The sequence below is a fragment of the Tribolium madens genome, unplaced genomic scaffold (genome assembly GCF_015345945.1).
Source record: "Tribolium madens isolate multiple individuals breed KSU strain unplaced genomic scaffold, Tmad_KSU_1.1 Scaffold_96;HRSCAF=242;Tcas5.2_LG5, whole genome shotgun sequence".
NCBI classification, from domain to species: Eukaryota; Metazoa; Arthropoda; class Insecta; order Coleoptera; family Tenebrionidae; genus Tribolium; species Tribolium madens.
The window spans coordinates 6,952,509-6,978,564 of NW_025401068.1; the positions used below are offsets into that span (position 1 = coordinate 6,952,509).

The window sequence follows — 26,056 nt, forward strand, 5'->3', positions numbered from 1 at the left end:
TCAATGCTGAAATTATTTATTTCCAATGAATATCATCAAATAACATTTTGAATATCTAAAACATACTTATGTAATATGTATATATCGGAAGAAATAACATCAAGATATCACTATAATTACTTTATATTACAAATGTAACCTTTTATAAATACTGAAAAATAAGCTGAAAAAAAAATATTGCAAGTAATCATAACATGTATAAACATTTTCAAGTCAATTAGGAATAACGTTTCGTTGTTCATACATGTTCTTACGATTTACTTACAAAGTACATAATAAATGAAAACTGTTTAACATTAATAGACATCATAACATTTTTAGTTATGCTACGAAATTTGGCGACGCATTTACCACAAAATCTTATTAGATATGTTTGTGAGGAAGAGTTAAGAGGAACTTATTGTCATTAACAAATAAATCGGGTAAAAATGTAGTGAGTGGCATTGTGGAGACGCACATTTATTGTCATAAATTGAAAAAAAGTGGTAATATGTAGTTGTTATTTTATGATAAATGCGTTTAATAAAAAATCAACTAAAATATCCTTCATGCATTCCTTAAATCCAGGCACTGACGTATGTGAAATATATTAATTAATATTTTAATCAGTCCTGTGTATTTACAAAGGCGTGATTAAGACAACTGAAATCATATTAATAACAAGCTATCAACATTTAGGTACGTGCTTTCTTTATACATTTTGGGTATTTTTAGAACATTTTGCAACACTTAGTTTTTGCTTCAACTCAAAACTATTTACAACAGGTAGATTATTTCCTGGTTATTTTTCTTGTATGACACAAAAATAAAAGTAACAAATAAACCAAAAAAGCGACACAAACTACTAATAACGCAATTTATATATAATACTGATAACAACACTTAGGAAATTTCCCAAAATATCAACTAGTGCTCGAATCACTAATTTACAATTATATTTGATTCTAGCGTAAAATTGTGCCGTGTGTTATCACCAGATTACCGTTTCCATGGTGTAACTGACTTCCGCGTTCTCTTAACAAAACGAAAAAGTGCACAAACAGGGAAGACGTAACAACTAAACAAGTGTGAAATTGTAGAATTTGGAAGTCATCATGATCATGGACACTCGTTACAATTTGACAGAGATCAATTAATTACTAATTGTATGAAAAAATTGATATGGTTAGAGATCTGTTCCGAAAATTTGTTATACAGGGTGTTAGAAATTTAATTGGCTAATAGTAAAAGAAAGGCAGGACCTTAACTACTCACAACCTAATTCGCAACTAGCTCAAGAGTCAACCGTGACACCCTGTATATTTAGGCAACTTGATAACAGATTGCAACAAGGAAAACAATGAGTCTACTTACAAATATCACCACTATATACAATTTAATAAAATTTTGCAAACATCGTTTATATCTCACTCTGATAATGAAATTGAAGGAAAGAGGGGAAATAAAGGTGTGCATCACGACTGTGCAACTAAATCCGTGTCTCATGCCTCCCAGTTTTAGAATTTATGACTAGCAGTATTACGAAAAAACGTAACTATATCTACCATAATTATTGAAAACATCAGTCCAGTTAAAGTCCTTTTTAACTATACGATAACAACCATAATTTTTGATAACAGAACAACAAATCGCGCTTCCTATCTCACTAGTCGTCCCATGTAGGGAATGCCTTAGGATCATTGACAAAAAGATTGGAACCGGTCGTAGGATTCGATCTGTTAATAACTGATCTCGTGTTATTTGTTTCTACGTTGTATTGTTGTTCTACTTGGTACTGATGGGTAGATTGGGCCCATGAAGGCTGATGGTCCCAAACGGTTTTGGGATCCCAGTCGTACGTGGGTTGTTCTTGGCTAAATCAAACCGTTCACTCCCGAATCCCAAAAAAAAACAAAACATACCTGAAAATAGTCTGATCCGTGTTGTTGTATTTGGGCTTTTCGTGGTCGGTCACTGTCAGCTCGATATTTTGGTCACCTTCGCCTTCCTCGAGAATGCTGTTTTTAATCCCGTAGTAGAAATACATAATAAATCCCAAAGTCATCCAAATTGTGAATCTGACTAAAGTTAGGATTGACAATTTGAAAATGAGATAGATGTTAACAGTGATCGCCACGGCAGGAACAAAAGGCAAACCTGGTGTCATGAACATCAAAGTGTTTCTGAAATTGGCCCAATGTTGACAAAAACGACAATCGCTCACATACACATACCTATTTTGTGGCTTCCTCGATATGACTAATAAAACCGCAATAATGGCGAACAAAAAAAGGAAAAGGAAAAATGTTAAAGTCCCTGACATGTTGTGCATACCACAGACCATCATCAAATCGAAAATTATTATTAATAAATACAAAACTCCCACCATTTTCATCACAAACATCCCCGACTCTTCAGTGGCAGGGCCGGTGTCGACCCATGGGAATATTGCTGGGCACAAATAAGTCGCAGCCTTGATGTATTCAAAAATTAGCAAAGTTTTCACTTGCCCAAATTACAGTTACCTGTAATCGGCGACCGATATAGCCCAGGCTCGGTCCCACGGTGGACCCCACGACACCGCCGGTACTGGTCGCACTGCCGGCTCCGTGTAGAGTTCCTGTGAAAAAAATTCATTTTTAGAGGATCTTGTGATTTACTTGAAAAAAAATCAAAAATAATATTTTTAGAGAAATTAGTATTTAGTTAGTGTCAATAATTTTTTCGAATTTTTTAGATTTCGAGTTCTGTTTTTTCCCAAGATTAGTGATGTAGTCATACCGTAGAATTTGTTTTCCGTCCGGTCTGAGACTAGGAACTGGTCGTCTCGCATGGAGAACTCTTCTTCTTGCTCGTCTGCTCCGTAAGTGTCGTCACTGTCTGGTGAACTGAAATTGGGGCAATTCGAGTTTACAAATTCAGAAATTACTTTAAATTTGAAAAGTATGGGAAAATCAGCCAATGCAACCATGAAAAAGTTTCAAAGTAGATGAAGTGATTTTGAAATGACACTTATTTCAAAATGTGGACTTTTTGATTTACCTCCTGGTGACCCTCCTCACCATGACCCTTTGTGTGGTCTGTGTGGGTAAGGGCGAGGGCGACGGTGAAGGAATCGGTGGTCCTAAACTAGCATCAATCGCTTGTTTTAAAGCGTCTGGGTGGAGTTGGTTCCCATACAAGGCTTGTCCGTTCGGATTTTGAGTCAATCCTTCTTTCGTTGGAGATCCTCTCAATGGAGTTCTCAAACTTTGAGGTAACAACTCTACTAGATTTGTCGAGTGGGGTTGATACCTCAATATTAGGACACATGTCGATACTAACGTATAAGCTAAAAGGGTACCTATCGACATCATTTCTACGAGGATTTCTAACCTTATAAAAAGAGCAGCCACACCTGCTGCCAACCCACTAACGAACGTTGCTAAAGCCGGGGTTCCCGTACTCGGCCACACTTGCGAAAAAATTCTGAAAAGCCAGATTTAATCAGCGTCGAGTAAGACAGCCCCATACTTGAAAATTAATCCGTCTTGAGCCATTGCGTAAATAATTCGGGGCATGGGGAACATCGACCCAAACATGCTGACGGTGAGGCCGGCCAGGGCGCCCACCGCCACGATGTATTTACATTTGTAAGCGCCCACTTGGCCGAACATTTCGACCAGAGCCGAATTTTCGTCGACTTCGTTGTAGGGAACTGCAAAAGATTAGTCAAGACAGGGTGACGGCGATGGGATTACCCACTGATTAATGTCAGCATCATGGAACTTGTGACGTAGGCGGTTAGGATGATTCCCAGACTCGTTATTATGGCGAGAGGGATTGATTTTTTCGGATTGGTGGCTTCTTCGCCTGTTGTTGCTATGATATCGAAACCGATGAAGGCGTAGAAGCAAGTCGCTGCTCCCGTAAAGACCTACAACGGGCCGCGAAACCAATGAAATGGAATTATGAAGCTTTGTAGCGGGATGTGACTGAGAAAATTTAACGAAGTTTGGCAAATCCACAAAATCACATTTTTCTTTCACCGACTTTTCGCTTTTGGAAGATAAATAAATGTAGTTTGTGCTCAATATGTCCGGTTTTTTATAAAGAAATGTGCTGACAATCGAATGTTGTTTATTTTTTTTTTAATTTCAAAAATGCAGTAGTTAAAGATAAGAGTTTGTTTCAGAAATAAGATTTTATGTTTGAAACTTGGAATTTTACGAACCTACAAAACCGAAAAAACTTCAAGACTTGGAAAAATATTCGTAAATTTTATGAACACTAAGGTTTATTTCATTCGAGATAAAGCTTCATAAAGCCAGTTGTTTTAAATTTTTTATTGTAATGAGGGATCTTATTATATTTTTGTAAACCTAGCATTTCGTTGTTTTTTTGAAAAAGTGAATGAAAACTATATTTGCGTTACAAAAGCGGATAATGAGCCATTATTTGTATCACATTCTCGATTATGGCCATTATTCACTTACATCTAAAGGTATTTCAAATAAATCGTAAATAATACTTTAGTTATATTTTGAAATTGGCTCTCGTTATTTTGCTACAAGAAGAGGGATAAAGAAAATGTCAAATTTTACAGCGCAATTTATTAGAATTTTGCATTTAATGTTTTTATAATTTTTACGACACACGGATTTAAAGCATCTTTAGAAATTAGGATATTCGGAATTAATTAAAATTTTTATTACCTACCATTCAAATTTGATTACATTTTAAATTTTAGGGGAGCCTCGTTAATATTATAAAAGACTTAATTAAATGCCTCCGTAAATTAATAACAAATTTAAAGGTAATGAAATCTGAAATTTGAAGATTTAGTTGTAACAACTCTCGGTAATAATAGAAAAATCCAATTTGTTTGAAATATGTAACATAATATTATGTCAAAGACGGAATAAGGGGATATTGTACAATCTGCTTCAGAAGTACATATTATTAATAGAGAAATAAAACAGTAATACAATATCGAATTATTCTTTTATAAAAGGTAGATAGCCATAAAAATGTCATTTCCAGCAAATTTTTGAATACAATTACAAGATTACAAAAAAAATACACAGTTATAAAATTATATGTTTGTTTGTGTATTACAACAATGAACGACATTAGAAGTGAAAAAAAAAAATAGAAAATTGTTGTATAACAAACATTTATTTACAATCACCTTTCACAAAAATGGTAGGTATGAAAAAATAATTACTTTGTTCTGTATATTTTTGTATTATTAATTTTATTTTTATTATTGTACAAATAAGGGTTGTGTTGTGATTTTAGTTAATTAAATTATTCACATGGTTGTGAATCATGCGGTTTGTATTATCTATCAATTCAAATTAATATTAAATTGCATAAATAATTTTACTTTGCAGCATTATCAATATTTGTTTTATTGTGTTAAAAACGTCTGTTTGAAGAAATGATATTAAAAGTCAGAGTCGGTGTCGCAGCTGGAAAGCCAATATCGAAACTTATCGAAACTTTCCTTTGATCTCTTTGATTACAACTTTAATATTTCTGTAACTTACCCCCGACCATCCATGCGGCAAAAAACCGTCGTGTTTTGTCCAATTGTCTGAATTTACGTAGAAAAGGCCGGCAGTCATTGTAAACACCCAAACGGCCAGGTTGATGGCATTGAGGACGTTGTTAAATATGAGCGATTTTTTCACCCCTGCAGCCATGAGAAGCATCATCAAGATGGTTATGACGAAAGCCAGAAAATCCGGGGCTCGTCCTGCAAAAGTGCGCTATTTTTCATTTGGGTGAATAATAATTAAGTTTTAATTAAATTTGGGAGTTTGAGAAATTTTCATTTTTCCTGGTTGGGCATGCATACAAAACGAACGGGGAATAATTATTATTGATCAGGCATTATTCGTGTAAGTTTGAGCGGTGGAATTTGAAGATAATGCACGATTTACACATAAATCCGACGAGTTTTTTTTGGGTGTGAATGGAATGAAAAAATATGGAAAACTCTCTGGGAGCTTTAACAGACGTTCTTGTTAATAATGTACACGAAACCTCCCTTGACTCGTTAAATATTCATTGTGGTGACGTCGAGCCGATTTTATAACATCAAAAAGTCAGAAACCGTGCTAATAGTTTTTACCACAAAGAGCGAATAATTAATTAAAACGACTTAGTCTAGAAGATGTTTTTGATGAATTTTTAAAATTAAGACTTTTTCAAATGTGTGGTCTAATTTAAGTAAACTTTCCGTGTTTATGAATTTATGATTTTTCCATAAATTATGCCAAAGCCCCAATTTTTTAAAAACTGTCACTGAAATGAGTTATACCCGTCAATTGTGTATTGTCGCGGCCACAAATAATTTATCATCGGTGTGTTTGGCAGTGGATCGATTCCATCCCCCAGTAGTGAATTACACCACAATTAGCCCAATTTGGCAATATTTCATAATTTCACTCACCGAACATTGTGCTAAAGAAGCTCTTCTCGATTGCCGTCCTAATTGCCCCATTTGCCAATGCGTTAAAACATGCGCTGAGTGCACAAGCACACGCTGATGTGCCAATTAAATATTCCAAGATCATGTTCCAGCCAATGACGAAGGCGATGAATTCTCCAACGGTGACGTATGAGTACATGTATGCCGAGCCGGTGGTATGTGGCACCCTAACCCCGAATTCTGCATAGCAAGCTCCTGAAAAGGTTGTTTGGATAACGTCTTGAGACGAGGGCGAGGTCGGGGGCGTGTTTCCACCGAGTAATGTACTAAGTAATTTGCTGGCGAGTGGGGGTGGATGAGAAACGATGTTGTTTTTTTAATTGTCAGGTGGGTAGTTTGGATGATGGCAGTATGGCAATTAATGCTTGATAAGTAGCTGTGTGGGTGGAGCAGGAAGGTAGAGCTTTCGAAGAATTTCTGACAAGGTTGCATGAAAGGAAATTTATCACTTGATAAGAGGGAGCTTTGCATAATGCTGAGCGGTCAGACAGGGCTCCAAACATATTTATTAAATAAATTTATGTTGGGAAATTTGGAAGCACTGTTGGTCATGAAATCAGTGGCGGGTTCGCAAGGTGGCCAAAAGAAATTGACTGTTAAAAATACGTTTTTTTTTTAATACGTTTGCTATGATTACAAAACCCGGAAGTTTTTGTTTTTAAATTTAACATAAATATTTATTTCTGTTTAAAAAAATTCGGTTCCTTTAATCATATACAAATGCGTATAAACTAGATAGTTTTTATTAAGTAGTTTACTATCGTTATGAAGCTATAAAACTTTATCCAAATGAAGTTTTCCTGTTTGGTGCAAAATATGTCGTCTGCCTCCTCGGTTTACTGCTTCATTTATTGTTAGTTATATTTTATCTTCCTGACTCTTGAAAGTGGTTTTTCCGTTTTTCACAACATTCGACATTTTTTCTTTATTTTAGTGTCGTTTGGATTTTTACTGCTGATATGTCTACAATAAATATGTATTTATTTTGAATGTAATTAATTTTATTGTTCTGCCGTGATAATCGCAACACCAATTCAATTACAGTAGTTTTAACAAAAACTCGTTTAAAGCTGGTGAAAGGTATTTTAAAAACATTTCATTTCTTGTTTTATCTCCAATAGGCTTTACATACCTGTTACTTTATTTACAATATTTATTTTGTAAACTATACTTTGTTGTGTGAAATGTAGCATTTGGCACTTTGACGAAGACATCTACCAATGCCAAAAAGACATTCACCCGATTCGGCTTTGATTAAAAATTTGCTTTAAAGCTTTTACGTTAAACATCATTACCGAAATAATGGGTTTTGTATCAAATGTCTAGAGCATTTGCAATTTAATAAATGTAAACAAGCAATGAACTAAGTTAATATAGTCACAGTTTCATCATTTCCATTCGGTTTAATCTACTTCAAAGAAGGTGACAATGGAAACCTGATATTCACAAGGATTCCTCTGCTGGATTCCCACATATTTGTAACAAAAACTGTCTTTCTTTTTTAACTTCCAATACAAGATAATCTTCACAGCAGGCGTTCAATCTTATTGATCCACCCTTCTGAACGACTCCAACGCAAAAACTTGGTAAAATAGACAAAACTGATAAGATTCGAAGCTCACAAAGTTTGAACTGTTTTTTGTGTGAAACAAACTTGATCTAAATATTAAATTAGAGGATTTCTCTTAAAATAGATTATCGAACACTGTGAGTGTTAAAAGTGACATTGATTATTATCCCTTTATAATTTGGGAGATGATAAGATATGCCTTCGGCGGGGTGAAAGAGGCGTATTAATGGAGTGTGATTAGATGAATTGGAAGCTTGTTTTGTATTCATCACCTTCTCCCAACCCATCTGGTTAAACAATAAGGCGAACTTCTCTCGCCTGAAGGGTGGATGTATGTACAAACAAGGATAGCTATTCACGGGTCTCACGAGTCTAACTTTCACAACTACTTACACAGTTACTAGGTGAAGCTTTAGTGTTCAATCGACTTAAAAGGGATGTCATAGACATCCATATCACAATCGACAAAAAAGCGCGCGCTTACTAGCCGATAAATGTGTCTATTCCGGTTGTATAACATTTTCGTAACGAAAACCAGAACTCAGGAAGTGTTTTTATTGTTCATTTTATTGGAATTTAACATGTCTCACTTGATTGAGAATTTGAAAAAATAGCAACGCCTCTTGAAGATAATGGCAAGAAAACCCCATTGCGATAACAAAGAATTGTCATTTGCTTGACTATTCAAGAGCGAGATTGGGAATCAATTCAATTAATGGAGCAATTTACTATGTCAAATACAGCTTATTTTTCACCAAGATTGAGGAACTGAACGAGCTCTTAAAAACCAATCGATTTTTGTCAATACACTCGTATTACTTTTAAACTTTGAAAATTGGGTCATTTATTTCACTCGTCACTTTTACCTCAATATATTTTCAAAGCGATAATTACATAAAACACGACTGTTGTTTATAACTTTTCATATTTTCCATCAAAACAATCACGTCGATATGGTGGACGTGTTCTTGACTGGAAACACGAATCGTGAACATGTGTGATGATGAATGGCCAGTGGCTACATTGCGGAAATGTAAATTATTTTTAAGTTACCTGAAAATATGCTTGCTATCGCCGCAATAATAAAACTGATGACCACTCCAGGGCCGGCGTAGTTCTTTGCCACCATTCCTGCTACAACATACATTCCAGTACCCACGCAACTTCCCACACCCAGCGATGTCAAATCCAGAGTCGTCAGACATTTCTGGAAAAAGGACAAAAGTCGGAAAAGATTAAAAAACACTTGATCTCTGCCAAAGTTTTTCAGGGATGTTGGGTGCTGACAGGCATGAGTTGCTACAGTTGTAAATAGAAGCCAACAGAAAAATATAATGAAGTCAAATGATCAAATAAGTGAAGTGAGATGTTTAATAAGATGTTGCTAAATTATGCTACTAAATTAATAAAACAAAAAATATGTCGTTGAAAACATACATGTACATGTTTTCTAAAGTAATTAAAAAAAAAATAAAGACATTCAATAACAATAAATATAGCAGTTTTATACCGTACAGAAACATTTGATTAACCACTTCTTCTTTTTTTTTTATAGGTATGTATTTGAATGCCGTGGAATTGTCTTACTCGTATTGTAGTGTTTTTACAAAAACGTTTTTAAACATGAAATATTTATTATATAAAATATAATCCTGCGGACCAATGCCATAAGACATTTTCTATCATATTACAAAATTAAAGTTGGTAGAATTTATTGTCACTGTTTTTTTTTTTAGTAGAAACTCTTACTGCATTTTTTAGTTTAGCTTTGTTGTTAGTATTTAGAGATTTTAAATTGAATGTTTTCAAAATCAACTAAACGAGAAAAATTATACAGGGTGTTTCACATAATTTTACGAGGCATGTGTCTGTAAGATGCAATCAATAAATCAAAAATCAATCAATCAAATCAATCAATATTCTGATAAGAACTCGATTACAAATTTCTAAAAATTGGATAATGTTCTCTAATTTGTTCACTCTTTCAAAAAATACAAAGTTTTTAGTTAGTTAGTGATTAAGATATACAAGGTGATTCTTTTAGGGCCTATATTAGAAACTTTTTAACTTCTAATGCAGATAGAAATTTGAAATTTTGTACACAACCCAAATCAACCAGTCTGAGTTCAACTAAATTATTTTCAAAATGGCTGAACTTCCTGAACTACGAGAAATTGGCGCCAACTTTGAAATTTTAAATGGTAACCAATTATTTTTATTGCATTTTTGAATTCTCCTCTCCAAACTGAGTAAAATGTACCTAGTTGTTAGTATTTATCTATCATAGTTTTTGACATATGTCAATTTTTTGCTCAAAATTTTCATTTACAAATTTTTTTTTTAAAACAGCTCTTGAACCGTTTGCAACAAGTAAATAATTTTTCTTGCATTTGATAACCAAAGGTTCGAAGAGTTTCCTAAAATTTTCAAAATTGTCAACTGTCAAATTGCAAAGCTTATATGATTTTTTGAAAATGATATGTAAAAAACAGCTACAACTCAGTTTTTTCAAATAAAATGACCCCATTTTCTCAACGGCAATCGAAAGTACATCGATTTGTAGAAGGACTTTTATCAACATGTCCTATATCCATCTCTTACAGTTTCTGAAATAATCACGAAAAACGTGGTTTTGTTTTTTATTTTTATAGTAAATCACGTAGCCATTGGAAAATGATCAAAACGAATTAAAGATTTATTAGTCTACACAACACCCATCCGGAATTACAAAGAATTGAGGCGGCATTTAATAATCTTCAACCAAATGAATTAATGGAAGCCACTCAAATCAGTTCACCATAGAGTTTTGGACTGTTTGAAAATGGTAAACATATCGAACATCTGTATTAATTATAAGTATATCTTATTGTATTTTTCCAAAGCCTACGTGATTAACTATAGAAATAAAAACATTAACATGTTTTTTGTGATTATTTCAAAAACTATAAGAGATAGGTATAGGACATGTTGATAAAAGTCCTTCTACAAATTGATGTAGTTTTGATTGCCGTTGAGAAAATAGAGTCATTTCATTTGAAAAAACTGAGTTAAAGCTGTTTGTTAATGATCATTTTCAAAAAATCATACTAGCCTTGCAATTTGACAGTCAACAATTTTGAAAATTCTAGAAAACTTTTCGAACCTTTGGTTTTCGAATGCAACAAAAAATATTCACTTAACGCAAAGGGTTCAAGAGCTGTGATGTTTTGAATGAGCCCCTGCAAGTGAAAATTTTGATCAAAAAATTGACATATGTCAAAAACTATGATCGTTAAGTACTAACAACTAGGTACATTTTACTTAGTTTAAAGAGGAGAATTCAAAAATGCAATAAAAATAAGTGGGTACCATTTAAAATTTCAAAGTTGGCGCCAATTTCTCGTAGTTCCGGAAGTTCAGCCATTTTGAAAATAATTTAGTTGAACTCAGACTGGTTGATTTGGGTTGTGTACAAAATTTCAAATTCCTATCTGCATTAGAAGTTAAAAAGTTTCTAATGTAGGCCCTAAAAGAATCACCTTGTATAGGCATGAAACATATTCATGCCGTCTCTTGATAGAATAAATGATAATTGTTTCCGAAAAACTGAAGTTTATGGCTATTAATGAAACAGTGATTAGTTTGACAACTATTTTTATGGATTTCCAAAAATTAAATAATTAAATGAGTATTTTTTGTATCCAGCTTATTCTGGCTCTTGTATATTTGGATGCGTACATTAGGCGCAAGCCTCGTAAAGTTGTATGAAACACCCTGTATTTTACACTTTTATGTGGAAGCTTTTTAATTTAGAGAATATTTTTCTCAGATATGCAAATGGAATTTGACGCAACCTTCGGCGATTTTCACCATAATAAAGGATGTAGATGAAAAAATCAATTAAAGAACAAAAGAACTGAAATCGATTTTACATTTTATGTAACATTTCGTTGTATTGAACAATAAAAAAGCTTTTGTCGTCCGTTTGATTTTTATTAAATTTTAATAAAATATTGCCTGAAATTGTAACTCATTTTTAATGATTATTAAATAATTGGCTTCCGCTATAGTATTTGATTTTATACGAAAGTATTAATTTACAATTTTTTGTTAATATTTATTTGCGTACCTACGTATTAATAAATACTTTATTTATTAATTTTTTGGCGGAATATGTCTTTTTGTCTTTTTTCTTTATTGTTACGAGCAAAACTTTACATAACATATTTATCTACGTAAGAGAACTTCTGGAATTTAAACAAAATATTATTTTTCAAGATAATTTCCTTCACTCCCAACCTTTCTTCAAATGCAGTATTCCGTCAAGAAAATAATTTTTTTGTTCTTGTTTGCATAATATTTGACTGAATAATAAGGATGTCAAATGATGGTGTCATTTGTAAAAAAATAGAGTTTGCTAAATTGAGTTATGTTTGTGTTTGCACTTTAGTAGCTATAAAGATAAGCAAGTAGCGAGACAGAAGGTATCCTTGTCCCGGATTTGCCCTAAATATTTAACCAACTTGTCCGTTGTATAAAAAATTTGGGTAACTTTAACGTTACGGCCCTAATAAACTTGCGAGTTTCTCTTCAACCTGTGTCAAACTAAACCTACCTGTATACAAAATTTTGCTATTTTAGCTTAAATAATCGTATAGCGAAAACATAGCATGTGAAGGTACACTTTGTGAGAAAGCGAGGTCTGACATAACATTATTTACTGTATAAACTTAAGTGTTAGTTTTAAATGCAAAACCTGCTGATATAATGTTGATACCGGAATGGAATTAGCACAGGACCGTATTACGGTTTTACATCGGCCGGCAAATTTTTAATTTGCTTTTTTAGGTTCCTGCAAACCGCCAATTTAGATTTTTAATAATTCATGTGTATCTTTTCCTGAAATGAAACCGCATAAATTTGAATACTTTCCCTCTGGACTTGTGTGGACTGTCTGTTTTTCCCGTATTTTGTCGTATATATCAAGAAGATAAATTAGAAGGTTATAAATAATTCTCTCTCTAGTTTTCATTTATAAATTTTCCGAGCCCTGGCAATATAAGCTATAACATCTTCAACATTTCTGCTTGAGGTTCTAATGTCGTCATTTTTTCACTTCTTAACAAGTCGGCCCAAATTAACTAATTAAAATTGTAATCTAACAAATGTGGCATTAGCTTTCCGCACCGGGGATGGCTGTAATAAGCAATTTGCGTGTCGATGGCATTTGCATGCTGTGGACTTGGGCTATTATTAATACCCAGTTTGGAAGTTAGGCGCTAATCCAACCTTTTTGTTTCTTCACCAATTTGAATTGACGTAAATCTTTATTTTTAACCATCTTCAGCTAGAAAGTTGAGACGTCAACGGTTGTCACATCCCATTTTGCAAATGCGTTTCTATTTTTAGTTCGTGCAATTTCCGCTTGAAAAACCTCTTCACATCCTTTTTTAATTGCGCTCCAATCACACTGTAGAAATCCTTCCGTAGTAACAAGAATGTTATTTGCTTCGGTTCGAAAATCGATAAACAATTTTATTTCGGCTTTTAAACGTGCTAGTATTGATTTTATTTTGTTTGCTGCAGGAGATTAATCTCGTTTTATAAACGTTGAATATTAATTAGTGATCGATTTGGGTAGCATGGTAATTATTCCTCTAGGAAAAAACGATTAACATGTGCACGTAAGGCAAACATGTGTGTCGAGGGAGGAAGGCAATTTTTTAAACTTGTCAAAGTATTTTGGCGGGTATTAGAGAACGAAGACACAAGGGGAATTTTAAGAATTCGGTGGCTTCTTTTAGGCCATGAATTTGCTACAGGGTAGTTTGAGAATGAATTTAGTGTTGAAATTTGATTCTCTGCGAAAAAAAATTCAGTCAGTATCTTTTAATTATCAGATCAAATCAACTCAAACTAAAAGATTGCAAAGCATCGGTTTTTAAAGCTTGAGAATTCTCGAAAGCTTTTAAATCGATTTGAACACAATATATTTTTTTTATACAATTGCATTATTTATTTTGTTTTTTTTACTTTTATATTCTCCTAAATAGAGAAGGTTTTAGCTGGTTTTTGAAATAACTGTGTATGTATTTTTTATAACTATATCTACTCTAAAAACTGTTATTTTAACGAGTTTTCACGTAGCATTTTATTCTCTTTCATAAACATTCACAATTAAAATTGTTTTAAATAACAATTAGTGTTGCATTTGTTCTATTCGTGTCCTATACATATAAAGTTTCTCGATTAAAACTTTCTATATTTAAGTTGTATCTAAACCCCACAATGGTTACAATTATTCTTGGATTATCGTATCAAAACTTGTTTGGTTAAGAAAACTATTAGAAGAAATAAATATTGAAAAATTGCTACTATATTTTGAGCTATAAAAATTTGCTCTGCGACCATCTGGGCTTTATAGGTATACATAAATCAACTTAATAGTAGTTTATATCGATAAACGATGAAAAAGGGCATGGGTTTCTTTTTATTTATTTTTTTTCAGAAATAACACATCTGTAGTATAGAGGAAATTATTTGAATACACAAAAGGTTGACCATTAAAGATATTTAATACGAAAAATTGATTTCTGGTTACACTATACGCGACTTGTTCTCTGTTTTTCGTATGCTTAGTCACGTCGCACATGTCTTTAACTCTTTATTTCCTCACGATGTGATGGATTTATCGTTTATCTTGTTTTTATAGTCAGATTTAAAGAGCAAAACTGAATTTATACGTTCGAAGAGCAATAAAAGTCTTTAATTCGATTTAGAAGTTTCGCTTCTTGTTGTTTTGACACAAATTCTAATTCGTGTTCTGAAAATTGCTATTTGCTCCAGTGTAAGTTGGAAAATGTCAAACTGTTACTGTTATTGCTTTCTTTTCCTGACCGACATCTAGCTGACCTCCGAGCTGTAATGCATTGTTGGTCAACGAGGCAGAAACAGAATAAATACAGATTCAGCTCTGGAATATGGAGCGCTTTGATCAATCTGGGTTTGGAAAAAAGCTTAATTAGCAGTTGTGTTGGGGTTATTATAAAACCAAAAACACAAAGTTAGAGGAATTTAATCGTACAGCATGTGCAGATTACTCAAAATGTGTTATTCGGAAACGCCTGATACAATTTTTATAAATCTTGTGTTTAGCATAAAAATGGAAAATGTACAACCAAAAGAAATCTCTTGCTTATGTATACATTTTTGTAAAGTATGAATAAAATTAAATAAATATCTTTATAGGAATAATGTGAAATATTTATGACTGCTTCATATAAATTTTCATTTGGTTGTTGTTCGTGTTTCAAAATAAATGATTTGTGACACATCTATAAAAGTTAATAATTCGAATGTTTCTACCATTAATCGTTTCATACAAATTTTTGGTTTGCAAATTATTCACGATTTTATAAAATCAGTGAGAATTGACCTTACCAAAAGTTTTTTCAAATATATAGAATCTGTTCAGTGATTTATTTAAAAGCTTTTTTGTGTAAAGAACATAAGTTACGTGTCATACAAAAGAACATCCGTGAATTATTGTGTCCATTAAAAATAATTCTGAAGCCATATTTCAAGCGTTCGCTAAGCATAATCTCTTCTAAGCGCTACGACCTCTCACACTTCTATAATTGTATTCGATTTCTCAACGGTTTTGCGTAAAATGGGGATCAAAATATTGTTAAAAGTTTGAAAAAATTTCAAATAATTCGTGAAATAGCTTCCATCAACTTGGCCAATTTTTGAAGGTAAATTTTAAACATATTTTTTTAAACATATTATTGGGGCGTCAGTGCGTGATATTCAAGCGTAAAATGCCGCTGTCAACGTCAGGTTCGTGAAAAGATTCCTTAAAAAAATAAATTAGATGCTATTTTTAAGTTGCAATATGCGAAAGGAGAAACAAAGTTAAAAAGCGTTTAATTATTTTTTTTAATTTAATAAAATTATTTCCCCTTCAGAATTACATAAAGCTTATACTTTTCTTAAACAGTTTAAAAACTATAAACATTTGCTGTGAATGCTGTGAGCCAGTTCATAAATCTTGTTTAAATATTAAAACAAAACATTTGTATGCCAACCAAAGCGAAAGTTACACTGTTGGTCACCAAATGACACCTACCGTGAGCTTTTGTTTACGGTCGTCGGTCCCTGTTGGTCTGCTTTGTTCTTGTAGGCCCTCAACGTTCTTTGTCCGGATGAGTTTGCTGAAGAGGACTAGACCATCTCTACGGAGGACCTCTCGATCGACCGTCCAAGTGCCCACCTTCATGCTGAAAAAAATTACTTAACTTTAGCTTTCAAAAGGGCTTAAATGAGAAATGTTTAAAAAAGTTTCTTCGAGCCAAAATAATTAACACCTCCTGAAAAATTCTAATTCCGGTTTTAGCACACTCAAAGCTTTGTGCCGTTATTACTCTCCTAAATTTAATTACATCCGGCACAGTTGACTTTAATAAAATATCACACGAGTATTAAATGAAACGCATTTGAGTCCCCACATTGTCGAAGTTATTTACGTAACCTCGAAATTACCCTTTTATGAAAAGTCTATAATTAGATTCCGCGTCGGCGGCACAGTGTTTTTCATATAAAAATGGTTATCATAAATTTTTATTAAATATCGCGGGGTGAGCGAATTGTATAGAATTAATTTTAGTTTTATTGATTTGGTGCACCATACATAAATATTTCTTGTCGCACTCATTGCGCATCAGCGCAAAGAAATAAAGCAACTGGAATTTACGGTGAGATACATTAGTTGTGGTTTTAAATAGTGCTTGCTTCATTAATGTTTGTTTTAATTTTGCTATCTCTCGGCGCATCCACAATTTGAACAAGACAAATTGGATGAGCACTTGGTGTTAAATGGATATTACTTCTTATTTTTCAAGTTTTTTTTTGCGTACTTTGGAAGGAGAAGTGTGTCAAGTTCAGAGCTTGTAGAATGTTTATACAGCGCTTCCGAGCAAATGACGAGACTCGTTTTTTACTCTTTATCAGAAGCCCTACACTCACTAAAATATGTATACATAGACAATTTATTATTTATAAATAAGAAAAGGATTGTTTTTGTTTGTAAAATTACCATTGTTTTACATTAATAAAATAAAATTTTTAATAGAATATTATATTTTTAATCTAACTGTCCCGGCGCATCCACCATTTTTTGCACTTCCATCTTTTATAATTTCAACAATTTTTTTTTAACATTATTAATGCAAAAGTCTCTAAGAACTGAATCTGGAACAAATATCTTCAAAAAGTATCTTCGAAATTTTTTCCGCTTGTGATTTCCAAGTTCTAATTACGTCATCTGCAGCTGCGATTTATGAAACCTCGTATTTTGACATTGATAAATTTATCGAAACTGCAAACTTTTGTTTGTCTAATTAAGAAAGAGCTGAGTGAATTTAGTCGTCGCATCGCCGTTAATTAGGTTTGATTTTTTTCCGCAAAAATCTCTTTGGGCACATTTCAATATCGGCGCTTCTCACACAATGCGAAACGAGGTCGCTGTTTAATATTCCATTTCAGCTCTCGCAATTTCAATTTCATTCAAAACGCAGTTGGTGATCTGTGAAGGTTCACGTAGGTGTCCGAAAAATCCTCAAAATCTCAATAAAGCAAGAATTTTATTTTGATCGTGACTTTTACGCTTTTATTTGATAATTTCCAATGTAATTTAAATTAATGAGTGGAGTAAATAAGCAACGCCACGGCTTGTGTTTTTGCTGCAGCAAGGAGAATTAAATCTGAAAAGCCAGATATGACTGTTTTCTTTGTGCTGATGGAGTCTAACAATTATTTTACGGGCGAATTTTTCAACGCAATGGCTTTGGGCTAGATTGGGGCCGAGATAGCTGAAATGATAATAAAAACTTCCAGCTCGAAACCGAGATATAAAGTAAATGAATTTTTTTAAAACGTGCACAAAGGCTTAACTGTTGCATACACGCGTCTTGCCTAAGGGACGAAAAAATAAAATTCGTCGAATGCAAATGTTTACGCCAAACAGTGTTTGATCAGAAACGGAACTGCAGGAATATTCTTTAAAAGCATTTTTTTCCAACAGAGAAAAATGTTCATTTTATATTTTGTTGCAAGAGTTGTTTATTAAACTATTCAAGAACTACTTGTTAGCTGTTTATTCTAATCCTTGGTTTTTGAGTAGATAACTAAAACCAGAAGCTTTATTTTCTTTAGTAATAAAAATGTTAAGGTTTTCTAGTAAATTGAAAATGAAAAGGAACGTAAAAGTTTTAAAAGACTGGTTCTGGGATTGAAAGGTTGTTACACAAAAAAATTTCTTTTTTATGTGTTTACTTTTATTAAATTAAATTTTTAATTTCAAATTTTGTTAAAAAGTTTTAACGTTAGAAAAAATTTACACATACAAACTGTACAGGGTGTTTCACATAACTTTACGAGGCTTGCGTCTAATGTACGCACCCAAATATACAAAAGTCACAGAACACTGGATACATAAAACACACATTTAATTATTTAATTTTTGGAAACCCATGACAGTAGTTGTCAAACTAATCACTGTTTCATTAATAGTCATAAACTGCAGTTTTTCAGAAACAATTATCATTTGTTCTATCAAGAGACGGCATAAATATGACTCTAGTTTACCTATCTTAATCACTAACTACCTAAAAACGTTAAAATTTTTTAAAGGGTGAACAAACTAGGGAGAATTATTCAATTTTTCAAAATTTGTAATCGAGTTCGTATCGGAATATGTATTATTGATTGCATCTTACAGGCGCAGGCCTCGTAAAATTACGTGAAACACCCTGTTTATGTTTTATAGTGATTGAAAATATATAAAAATAAAATACTCCTAAGATTTTGCTAAGATAACTTACTTTAAGAAAAATTTATAAACTTCATATTATTGAAAAAAAATAAAAACATTTTTTCTTAAGACTCTAACAAAGAGTAAGTTCTTGCACTCTAATTTTAAAAAGGAAAATGGTCAATTACCTCTTAGGCATCTCACAGAAACTAAAAAATATGCTGCTATATTTAATGGCAAAACTGGAATATTAAGAGGAATTGTTAGTTTTGAGTTTTTATTGTTGGATCATAGAAAAAATTAAGAAAGTGTTTTTTCCTCTCTGAGTGGTTCCACCTGTGGGAGAAAAAGATATACTTTCCTTTCTTGTAATACAAATAACAATTGCCTAGGTATCTTAAAGCAAATTTATAATTGAGCGACTTGAATTTTTGAAAAGTATTTTTAAAATAAGTGCAAATATTTTCAAAAAAAAAAAACTCTGCACATATTGATTTTAAATACTAATATTCATATAAATTTTGGTAGATAATCAAAATAGATTTCGTAAACTTTTCAGAGGACTAAAAATTTATTCTTTGTTCTATAATGTGTGCACCGTTAATATGTAAACAAAGTTCAATAGAGAACTTGAGTTCTATTGATACGGAGCAAAACTTGCCATCAAAGTAAAAGTTTCTTCAAATAAGCTTTAAATTGCGATATTCAAACATTGTGAATTTTTCCAATAAAACCTTGTCGTAAGTTTGCTTATGAAATGGAAACATGCACTTGTTGTTTTTAACTTAACAGAAAAAATTATAACATTTTTTTTTCAAACTAGTAAACACGTTGTTTATTTTCTACCACCAACACCCGTGTTAAAAACATTGTTTTCTACTTCAGTAAACAAAATTACATTCTTTTGTTATTTTATTGGTAAGCGCTTCACAATTTAACTTGAAATTGAGTTTTATCCAAACATTAGAAAAATACATTACGTGTCACAAATAATTCCGCAAATTCGATTTGACTTTTGTGGTAAAGTTTAAATTAGTTAAATTTTCTCGACGAGTTTGATGACACCTACAATCCGTAAGCTTATTTAACCTGAAACAAAATTGTCCCTTGCGAAAGAAAATAAAATGACACGTCTTGCCAGCAACTAATGCTATTTCCAACTTTCTATAGAAAGGTCAGCTGCACGTCTTAAATATATAAATCTTCAAATTTCACCAAAATATGTCTTTTCAAAAAGGAAAGAATTATCAATTTGAAGGGAAATTTTAGGTATTTAGTTATAGGTTGGGCAAATTTAGCAATAAATTGAGCAAATTATTGCAAATATAGGGTGTTTCATAACTCGCGTCTTAGAATAAAATGTTGAGTAAGATGAGATACCACGAACATGGAAAAATTGTCTATTTGTTGTAATGGGTGTTTATTTAAATTTGGGGTCATAGTTGGCAATGATATGAGTGTGTTGTGAATAAATCACAATTTTTAATATGCCCGGCAACGTGTCAAATGTCACATTTATAACTTTCAATACGATGGTTCGTTTACAATTAAACTTTCATGGATATCTCTGACGCCAAAAAAAAAACACCTTTTATATATTTTTTCGTAATTATTTAGTAAACGTACCAAAACTTTGCCAATAAAAGCCACAAATTAAATAACATTAAACGTAGTTACAATTCCAGGATTCAGCTTCTTTGTTTGATTTTTAATAATCTGCAAAAAAAAAACAAAAATTGTTTTCCCAGCAGAAATAAATAAATAAAAATTTAAACCCCCATAATTTCAATTTTTTTTATAAATAATTTTTATTTTAACATTGTTTCCCCGTTTCTAGTATCTTATCTTATTTGGTATTTTTCTCTAGAGCGCGAGTTGTATAATACCGGGTGGGGCATTCGTTACGCTCAAAAAGAAAATCTCCACTTCTAATTAAATAAAATTGTTGAATTTTTTCACACTTACCTGGGCATTAGTAAGGTACATTCTCTAATTTTTTGATAATTTTTCATTCACAAACAAAGCCAAAAAAAAATAAAAAGTAATTTTCTCCCAAAATATTTAATTCTAATTTTTATACGCAGATTCATTTCCTATAATTGATTACAAAATCAGAAAAAAAAATAGCAATTAGATTTTGAATTAAACGCAATTTTCCATCTTAACTTTGAAAATGATTTTTATTTATGACCTGCTACTTGTGCCATCGTAAATTTAGGTGACAATGGGGAACTGCAGTTTGGGTAAGATTCCAAGGTTTACAACAAAAAGACCCTTTAAAGCGGTCGGCTACCAGTAAATGATTCTTTTGTTGGCAAATTATACCATTTTGTCATAAATCACGGGTCTTGTTTGTGTTTAAATAAAAAAAAGCGATTATTTGGCTAACCAAGTCAAAATTTGAAATTGTGATATCAAAGTTTGATGCGCTGACAGGTACAAATTCATTTAGTGTAAAAATTTTGTAGGTAAATTAACAGAAAGTATTCATAAAACACACAAAACTGTTACGGACTCATTTATTATACAAAAAAATTAGAAAAATTTTCAAATTATACCCTATCAATAATTAGTTAGGTATATGAAATATCGCCAGTTTTAATTAATTTGAAGTCGCGATTTATCAAGTGCGCGTAACCGATGTCCCACCCGGTATTTATCCAAAAATTATTACAATTACTAAATAAAATGTTGTTGGAATTGGTAGTAAACTTTAAACGAGCGATTGTGTTTGAAAATCGTCTAGCTCGTTTATTACAACCGGTGAGAAAATTGAATCGCCAAATCAATGTAAAACCTATTATCGTCTGTTATGGAAGTATACATCAAACAAAGACTGTTTAGAGCGTGTGTATCTACCGCTCAATCGATACTCCCTTCACGAACAAACCAAACATATTTTTAGTTGTTATTTTCTTAAATAATTAATTGAGAATTGTTGATTGCAATCGATTTTTCATTTAATGGAGAAAAAGTTCATGAATGAAAGCAACCTGTAGGGACGTTATGACGTCATTGTTGAGGTCGAGGCGTCGCCGTTCTGACTTTATAACCAGTTGCTCCTGCTAGGTCAAATCGATGTCGATGCGCACTATACTCAACGATTATTTTAATTGCAATGCGACACTTTGATTTTTACAAATTATTTATAATGGGATTTGGGAGGATTTATCGAGCGAATTTCGACACAAATTTATTTAAATTGCTCGATATTGACAAAATGGTGCACAAGGCTGAGGAAGGTCTTAAGGAGCTTTGGCGGGTTTTGCAATTCGAAACGACTGTTCTAATTTGGAAAATTTGAATTTATTGCTAGTGTGATGCTTCCATCAATTGCACTTCATGATGGTATTAATATGTACTAATGATGTTTTAATGACTCTTTCGATTTTATTCTATTGATTTTAAGACTGCGCATTTGACAAATTGATAGAAATAGAATAACACGCTTAATGATCGTTCATAAATTAATTAAATGGTTATGGGTGAGAATTTTAAAGTTCTCTTTTATGTTTTGAAAATTTTATTTGAAATATAGCCACAAGTCAATATTTTTTCCAGTATATGTACTAAGTTACGCATACAAAAATGGGCTAAATATCGAAGCTGTAAAGAATAGGTTTTGCTTTTGTGGTATAAATATGTTATGCTGTATATTAAGAGCTACTAGACGCAGGTGTTTTTTTTTCTGCTATGATTTATGATGCTTTAACTAGTATACGGCACACGATTTATAAAGGTGAAAAAGTAATAGAGACATTTTTATTACTACAGGCAATAACGGTACTGCAAGAGCGAACTGGTGTTAAGGTCAGGCTTGAGGGCGGCAAAAACTTTAGCCGTGTGATAATTACGAGTATATTTAGACAATTAATTTTTAGTAATTACAGTTAATATTATACATACAGGGTGTCAATTTTAAAACTTGCAATCGGCAATATCTCTAGAACTAAAAAAGTTATCGAGAATTACTCAAAACCGTTTCGGTGGTTTTTAAGGGGAATCAAAATGGCATGGTAAGTGACGCTCCTCCACCCACCCTTCAAGCCACAGCCACCTTCAGTTGAAAATTTTAAATAGCACGACCCTACTTGGTCAGCCCATAACAAGCGCTTTTCAAAAATGTCATACAACAGCCTATTTCAACTTTTTCAGTTGAGAGAAATTGCTGATTCCAAGTTTTAAAATTGACACAGTATATACGATTTATTAATAAGTATTATAGTCATTTATTCGACGAGTTTGAGTGTAAATCGGACGGATTATTTCACCGAGTGGGTTATTAAACCACGAGTGTAACGAGTGGTTTATCATCCACGAGGTGGAATAAAGCGTCCGATTTACACTCAAACGAGTTGAATACAACATTTTATTCTTCGAATTAGACTCAATAAGGCTGAAACTTGCTTTAAATCTGTTAAAAATAATCTGACGTTTCGTATTGAGAAATGCCAAACAGTTGTCAAAACTTCCTTACACGGGAGAAAAACCGTAAATTTTGACAGTGTCGAAGAATAAAAAATTTACCTTTTATACTTTGACTATCTAGAAAACATTTTTATTTCACTTTTTATTGAGTTTATATGAATGTGAAAGTATTTTTTAAACACAAGTAAATTTAGAGAAGGGGAGAAAAATTATTAACAACATTTAAAATTCGTCTCTTTTTGCGAATAAATAAAAAGCCATCCGCGCCAATTCAGAGTGAGTTTTATTGTATCAGTTAAAAATGTCACTTGTATGTTCAATGTTGCCATTACTGATTCACACCAACAATCAACTGATGTCAAACGTTGGAAATTCGCCGACAATTTCTCTTCACACCTCCGCTTTAAACATATCAGCCCACACACTGAACTCATAATAATGCAAAACAAATTGTTTAAAACATTATTCATTTCGCCGGTTTTAAAGTGAAAACTTTAAAAAGCGTAAATGGACGTGAAACCAATTACTTTCTACAATTATATGAAACCTCACAAGCAAGTACCTATTATAAAACGTAATCCCGATTTCTGAGAGACGTAAAATGAGCCATTCTTTGTAAGGGTATTTGACAAAAACAAACAAAAGTTTACAATTCTTTTACTTATTGATCAAACAACAAAAGCTAGGCGTCGTTTAATTAAAAAAGTTGCTCAGAATGGAATTGAGATAATCTCTATGAAATATAATGAATTGTGACAATTGTCAGTTTTATCAATAATTGAATAAAGTGGCCACAAACATTATTATTGGAGAAACAAACTTTACAAAATTGCTATACATTTTTTTAATTAATGATAAGTTTGTCACCAATACACTATATATTAATATTTTTAAGAGAAGGCATACCGCCTAAAAGCCAAAATTAAATTGAACAATGATTTATTACTAGGAGTTGTTTACCAAAGAATTCTGTAGCTTTATCTCATTCGAAATCCGGTAATAAAATGGAATTACGTCTATTCCAACCTAAGTTTTAAATCAAAACAGACGTTTCATCAGAACTCTTCGTCTAATTTTAAACGTATTTTACTTAAACCTGAAAATTACTGAAACTAACTTTCAAATCAACAAAGAGTGTCATTTTGAAGATTGATTTTTTGTCAATGACGCGGAAATAAGGGTCCGAGTTGAGAAATTGTTTCCCTCCGGTGACCAATTTATGACCAGTTTTTTCTCAAACGAGACAAATTGTTAATTGTGTCTGAGTAAATGCCAACAATTTTTAAGGCCAGGTGCATCAAAGATAAATTTTTTGAGTCAAAATGGTGGATGCGCCGGGTAAAAAAAAATACAATTAGTGACTTAAAATAGATCGTCGACACAAAAATAACTTGAGATTTAATCTTGAAAAGTCGTAATATATTCTACAAATTTTCTATTTTTAGCTAGGAAATATTCAAAGACGGGTTTTATTGACAGCAATTACGTTGTGACGGTTTTGGACCCCTCACAAAGGCCTTATTTATCACAGACATTTAAGAAGTGGTATTTCCAACGTGGTTTAGTGTCTCAGGTTTCAAACAGATCAAAGTGACCGCCGAAATGCTGAAAGACGAGAAGCTTTGATTTAATTTGAGACATGATGATTAGGACATTTCTTTTCTTACGGTAAGTTTATTGCAAAAATGCGCAGGTTTTTAGACACTACTTTGATATTAGAGTACTTGCTAAATCGGATTGTGAAAAATGCGAACGCTCAGGATTCTTTATTTGAGCCTTCGAGATTAAGATCTTTATGTTTTTTCATTTCTGGTAATTATATGACATTTATGCCGGAATGGAGCTTAATAAATCTCAATTAAGCCCCGAGTTTATGATTACTTTACAAAACCTAGCGATAATTTAAGGAAAAAGTTTGATTAGCTGTGGTCAGCTTTACAAAACTAGAAGAAAAAACAAAATAATTTTAAGCTTTTTAACTACTTACTCTATGTGATGTCTAAATTCCTACAAAGAAACCCACAAAAAATTTCACATTTTCAGATATTTGATGTGATTAGGGACTGAATAATCGCAAAGTTGGCACATTTTAAACACGACTATTTTAATGAAAACGTGTTGTTGATTTGAAGCTCTTTCCCGAGCTTTCGACTCGTTACTGAAGCTTTGTATCGGTGCTCCTCGCTATCGACCATGATGCTAGACCTTGTGTCGTATGGATCGACCCGCCGCCGCCGCCAACACCGCCCCCGATTCGTCCAAAATCGCGGGAAATTACATGAGATTTTAAACAAAAATAAACACGCGAGAAGAACGCAAACCGCTCCAAGACAATTCCTCCTGCTTTCAGCAAAATTTTATGCTTCCATTTCTTAAAATAACGAATTTACGCTTTTTGGTGTAGGTTATGCAATTAACAATACACTCGAGTATTGGCGATAACCTAAAAGAAATGAAGAGTTCCTCAATCCTCAATTTCTTAAAGGTTGTTGACTGCAGCAGTGACGTCATCCAGGACCGTATCGACGCTCGGCCAGTGGCGCCTCTTGTAGGACACTCTTGACCTAAAACAAACTCATTCAGGCGTTCCTCCACGTTCAGTCTGAATATGTTTCAGCATGATTTCACTGAAACTGAAAAAATTCTTTGACACATGTGTCTGAAATTATCGTTCGGTGTAAAAAAGAGAACAATGAGAGGAGATAATGGAAAATTTTACATTGTCTCGTTAAAAATATTTTTTTTCAAACAGGTCTTGTCCCATTTCGCCGATTTTCAAGTGAAACGCTAGCTAGAAAATTTATTCAAATGA

General features: G+C 32.6%; 1 protein-coding gene across 1 annotated transcript; it reads right to left on the reverse strand.

Annotated features, from left to right (window-relative positions):
- LOC123013216 (probable cationic amino acid transporter) lies at window positions 1-25,382 on the reverse strand. Its single transcript, XM_044411624.1, has 13 exons — window positions 25,232-25,382; window positions 16,135-16,285; window positions 9,081-9,234; window positions 6,419-6,652; window positions 5,511-5,719; window positions 3,724-3,895; window positions 3,493-3,676; window positions 3,022-3,447; window positions 2,761-2,867; window positions 2,505-2,599; window positions 2,214-2,452; window positions 1,902-2,162; window positions 1-1,853 (listed from the first exon to the last, which is right to left on the reverse strand). Exons 2-13 carry the CDS (start codon window positions 16,282-16,284, stop codon window positions 1,646-1,648), a joined length of 2,439 nt encoding a protein of 812 aa, XP_044267559.1. The 5' UTR covers window position 16,285; window positions 25,232-25,382; the 3' UTR covers window positions 1-1,645.
- Window positions 25,383-26,056: the final 674 nt, after the last annotated feature.